Raw genomic sequence first — 5,517 nt, 5'->3', positions numbered from 1 at the left:
TGACCTTTGTACCGTTTTGCATACACGTGTTTACCACGGGCGAAATAGACTTTTCATCCGCCGGCTATCCTCCATTCAGATTTGTGTTAGACGTGCTGCAATAGCGGCATGAATATTTGCCAATTCTTAACAATGGGGGTAAGTTTATTCCGAGGTTCCCGCCTCTTTAGCGTCTTAACTCCACGCTAAACCTCCCAGAGTTAATCTTTGCTCAAAGCGCCCTACCACCCCGGCAGGGCGCTTTTTATTGATTAAAGTCAAAAAAAAAGCCCACGGGAGCCAGTGGGCGACGTGGTGATCAGCGCGGGATCCTTACCGCTTTTGTTTGTAGTTAAATATTAATCGCATTTCCACGGCCACACCAAGGCATTTAGAACCGCGCGGTAATGGTACGGTGGGCCATTTTGGATTTAAGCCACGTAAATACTTGTTTCCAACCTCCACGTGCAGCTGCCGAAATAACAGCGTCGGGCTGGTGGGAGAGTGATACAGAGCCAGTACCCCGTCCTTTTCCCCTACCCCAGTATCAAACAGCACGTAGGCGCCGTCTGGCACGCTTAACCCGGTGGCGCTGCTCATGGCCTCAGTGTTTATTTTCAGCCAAAAGCCCTGGCCCCTCACATTCGCTTTGCCCGTAAGCCATTGCAGGTGGTGAGGATTGACGGCCGGCAGTTGCTCTATTTCGGTACGCGTGGCGAAAATAGGATATATCTGCGCGCCCTCTTTCGTTTCCTGGGGCGCTATGTTTATCTCGTTGCGCGCTTTAATGCCGTCTGCACGCGTAAAGATAGCCTCCTCAAACTGCCGCGCATCAATCTGCAAATCGCCGTTTTCATTGATTTCCAGGGTGCGCAGCCCCAGCTGGTGCAGCAGCTGGATCACGACGTTGAATTTCGGTTCCCGACGGCCGTTAAGCCAGTGGTTAAAAGCCGCCAGTGAAACGCCAAAGCGGGTGGCCAGCTTGTCCTGTTTTATCCCTCTCTCTTTTAGCAGCCTCCGGGCGACTGATTGCCAATTTTCGAACATGAATCATTTTTCCTTTATGCGTAGGTTTGCTACAATGTGTAGCGCGTAAAAACGTAAAAACTCCACTTTGTTATTAAACGAGGCGTTATGAAATCTCTTTCAGATATCAGAAAAAAATACGGTTTGACGCGTGCCAGCATTGCTAATGCTACAGGTTTAAGCGTTGCGGCCATCGGTCACTACGAAAGAGGAGACCGCCAGCCGCGTATTACTACAGCCCGTAAGCTGGTGGAGTCCGTCAACCGGCTCACGAACGGGGCAGAGCAATGTTCGATTGAAAGTCTCTTTCCGACAACAAAAAATTAACCGCACTATACAAAACGTGGCGTGGGGGCGCTGAAATATGCAGCACAGATTAACGGAGAAAATACAGATTTGGGCGGCCAAAACAGGCTGGAAACAGGTAGCGCTGGCCATAGCCCAGAAAGAAAATGAGCTGGTGGGTAAACCAGCTGGTGAAAACCTCGACGCGAACCACCTGCACGCGCTGGTGCAGCGTATCAAACGCATGTACACGGTAGATTCGCCAACCTACTTAAAAAAGCGCGAGGAAATGACAGAGGCGGCCCTGGCTGCGCTGCCGGCAAAGAAACGCCTGGAAGTGGTGGATCCATTTGGCTGTGAGTTAAAAATCAGCGAGGCGCTGGAATCGTTCGGAAATGCAATGTCGGCAATAAGTATCAAGTGCCCAACCGCCTCCGCTCAGCTTATGCAGACGATATCCCGTCTGGAATCTTTGTTTCCGATCGTGCAAATGTTTACATGAGGATGATATGACCAGATACACCAGACGTGGCGCACTGCCACAGGACCAAAATACGCAACCGGATTTTGATGAATTTACGTTGACCACTCCAGCACCGCCGGCGCCACGAAAAAAACGCCCTGACCCACTGGAGAAACTTAGAGAGTTACGGGAAAGGCATAACCTACCCAGAAAATAAACGAGGTGAGCATGGAAAATTTTGATTTTGAATCTTTGACTATTCGCGGCTTTTATTTGCCGTCCAACCCGCACTTTATGCGCCTGGTGCCTAAAGCCGATAAAGAGAGTTTCGAAATCAAACTTGTTTTATTGACGCTTGCCAGCTGTTTTCTGCGCCGTTCGGATATTAACGCGACCCGTGAACAGAAAGAGTTTCTCTTTTCGTTTATCCGGTTTGCTATTTATGAGTATCCGCAGCACACCACCGTACGCCCGGCCGTCAGCCTCTTCTATGAGGAGCGCAGCGCCGCACCGCTCGCTGACCTTGCGCTGATTTCTCAGTTTGATGAGTTTTGCGCTGGCCAGTATGAGCAGCTGGGCGATTTAACTTCTGTGGGTGCATACAGCGCGTGCATGTTCGTTAAAGAGCCGGCAAAAGTTATTAACGTGTTTTATCGCCAGCTGTTATGGAATCTCGTTTTAGAAGCGCCAGAGCTCTTACCCGCTAACAGCGGAAATTACGCAATGGAAATACTGATATTTATGAATTTATTAAAGGGGGAAAAATCCAGTGAATACTTTGAATAACCGCCACCAGCAGCCGGCACTGCCGCCGGTGCATCTTCACCAGGTGATGAAAGCTGCCGCGCTTAAAGCCACGCCAGGTAAATACTGTTTTTCACGCAGCGGCCGCGCCGTGAATATCTGCGCACTGGTGAAATCAGAGAGAGGAAACTGGCAGCTGGTGAGTATGGCCAGATTGCCGGTTTCTATGTGGCGCAATGACGCACAGATGGAAGCCGACGCGCATTTTATGTCTGTGGCCAGCCCAGACCATGTTTTAAAGCTGGTGGACACCATAGAGGCCAGAGAAGCGCATATCGCCAGGCTGGAGGCAGTTATTTCCGAATTGCGTACGCTGGTGCAGGAGGTAAAGAAATGCGTTTAAAGCGTGGATACGAGCAGAAAATCAGGCAGCGCTTACAGAAGTTTGGCCGCTGGGCGTGGATAAGCGCGAACCGCAACACCTCACCGTTAAACCGCCTATTCGCAGAGCTGGCTGGTGGAAACGATATTGAGAAAATCCGTAAGCAGATAGAGACCGTGATAACGGATCCTTTGGTGAGAGCGGCCGCGCTGCGCACGCTACGTAATTTTGAGCCGGTCAACATGATGGGCGATCATGAAGCCATGAAGATAGACCAGACCCTGGCATACCTGATTAATTACCAGTATCCGCTCCAGCGTCGTTTACACCATGGGCTGATGAACCAGATTTACATGAGTGGACCGAAAGGGTTGCCATTACTACAGGTAGCGCGGGAGCTGGTGGAGAACATCGCAAATAACGACCGGACACGCCAGGCAATTAGTGAGGACGATCTCACCACCGCCATACAGACCGTATACCGGTGTTTACGCCGCGTGAGAGAGCAGCTGGAAACGGATCTCTTTTTTGCACTGACGTGCCTGGACAAGCTGGGAGAGAAACCGACCAAAGAAGAGATAGCTGCTGGGCTGGCTGCATTTTGCATAACCTACTACGAGCGTGGCCAGCTGGCAGAAAGCTTTGTTGACGTTAAAACGCGGTACCAGACTCCGCGCCAGTTCTTACCTTACTTTTGCAAAGTTTTGTAAATCGTATACAGCCCGGAAAATAAACTATACATACTGTAAACACGTTACGGGAGGTAACGGGAACCTTTGATCTTGATGTTGCATTGCTTTTGTGTGTGGTTTGTGGCTGTAGGAATTTGGGAGCTTCGGGGCTCCCTTTTTTTTACACCAGACAGAGGAAACCCACCTCCCGAAACGGCGTAAATAGCCATTTGCATAGCGTTTAGTTGAATTCCTTTTTGAGCCCACTTCTGTGGGCTTTTTTTTTTGGGGGAAATATGATTGAGAGCCCGTTTAACATCGTCTCACACGTTTCCTGCTTTATCACCGCAACCGCCGCCACATATGGCCTGTTATTGCAGGACGTGGTGGCGATTGGCGTTTCTATCCTGGGCGGCATTATCAGCATCATCGTGGTCCTCGCCGGCCGCCTTGAGGCCTATTTGCTGCTACGCGAATCCCGCCGGCAAACACAGCGCATTGAGTACCTGATTAAACGACTTCCACAGGGAGATAATCAGGCGATCAGCGACGTGCTTCATGAGCTGGTGGCCAGTAACCGGAGCAAAAAGAAAAAATGAAACGTAAAGCAGGGGCCATTTGTTCTGTGGCCGCAATTATCAGCTTGCTCTTAAACAGCGGCGAGGCGCCCATTAATCGCGCCGGTCTGGAGCTTATAGGCGAGGCAGAGCAGTGCAGGACCATGCCGTATGTGTGCCCAGCTGGTGTACTCACCGACGGCATAGGCAACACCCAGCACAATGTGGTGGCCGGTCAGCAGAAAAGCTTTAAGCAGATCGCCCGTGATTGGGGCGCCAATATCAACACGGCATCCATGTGCGTACGCCGGCAGTTTCGTGGCGACGACATGAACGAAAACCAGTTTGCGGCGTTTACGTCCGTTGCGTTTCGTACGGGCTGCACCGGCTTGCGTACGTATTACAACGCGAAACTACAGCGCCGGGTGGAAACCACTATCCACAAACTGGCCATGCAGGGCCGGTTTACAGAAGCGTGCGACCGCATCACCGACTTTGTGAATGGAGGGGGTAAACCGCTCCCTGGGCTGGTGGCTCGCGCCGAAAAAGAGAAAGCGCTCTGTTTGAAAAGCGTAAATAAATAGTGTGATCGGCATCATCTTATGTTTTTCTTTTGCCGGCATCGGCGCATATATGCCGGCAAGGAATAAACAGCTGTAAGGGGCGGTAAAATATGGGCAAAGAAATCCCCAAAAAGTACCAACTTTTGCAGGCGAAATTTGACAAAGCACACGCAGAAAGTGGCATCTCCTTAAAGGATTGGGTGGCTGCGCAATCGGATCTAAACTGGAATTCAGTGCGCAGATACCTGCGCAGCGCCGCGCAACCTGTTAAAAATCAAGCCGTTAAGGGTGGTAAAGCCTCCGCGCGTAAGCGTAAGCAGTGCGCAGAATTGAACGAAAAAGTGGGTATCGAACCCAAAACTGCGCACGCGTTGAAAAATGCGCACTACTGGATGTGGAAATTAGAAGAGGACGACAGATTCTCACGCCAGCAAAAGAATTTTTGTTTTAGTTATTTCAAATATTTAAATGTAGCAACCGCAGCACAGGAAGCCGGCTACAAAGACCCGCGCCCGTGTTACCGCCTGATCGCAACGGATCACTTTCAGGAGTACCAGCACCATTTCAGGCTACTGCGCTATTTTGACGGCATAAACGAATGCGCAAAGCAGCTGGAGCGCATAGAGCAGTTTATTGCGTACGACATGAACGAAATCAGCTCTTACGCTGTGCTCTGCTGTCGTGGCTGCTGGGCGGAGAACGGCGTTTATCAGTACATGGATGAACGCGAATACCAGTTCAAAATGGACGAGTGGGAACGTAAAAACGCCGAAGCAGATAAGCAGCTGCCGCCGCCTGATGATTCTGGCGGGTATGGTTTTGACCCGATGCGCGAACCTAACCCACG

At 50.8% G+C, this 5,517-nt stretch overlaps 1 protein-coding gene across 1 annotated transcript; it reads left to right on the top strand.

The window, feature by feature from the left end:
* Window positions 1-4,145: 4,145 nt before the first annotated feature.
* Window positions 4,146-4,691, top strand: LOC126766448 (uncharacterized). The gene has a single exon (XM_050484226.1). It carries the CDS (start codon window positions 4,146-4,148, stop codon window positions 4,689-4,691), a length of 546 nt encoding a protein of 181 aa, XP_050340183.1.
* Window positions 4,692-5,517: the final 826 nt, after the last annotated feature.

This window comes from Bactrocera neohumeralis, unplaced genomic scaffold, assembly GCF_024586455.1.
Source record: "Bactrocera neohumeralis isolate Rockhampton unplaced genomic scaffold, APGP_CSIRO_Bneo_wtdbg2-racon-allhic-juicebox.fasta_v2 ctg1247, whole genome shotgun sequence".
In the NCBI taxonomy this organism is placed as follows: domain Eukaryota; kingdom Metazoa; phylum Arthropoda; class Insecta; order Diptera; family Tephritidae; genus Bactrocera; species Bactrocera neohumeralis.
The sequence above is the reverse complement of the archived record's forward strand: the minus strand, read 5'-3'. Positions and strand labels throughout refer to the sequence as shown.

Coding starts and splice junctions, on each gene's coding strand:
- LOC126766448 (XM_050484226.1), top strand. CDS start 4,146: ATGAAACGTAAAGCAGGGGCCATTTGTTCTGTGGCCGCAATTATCAGC.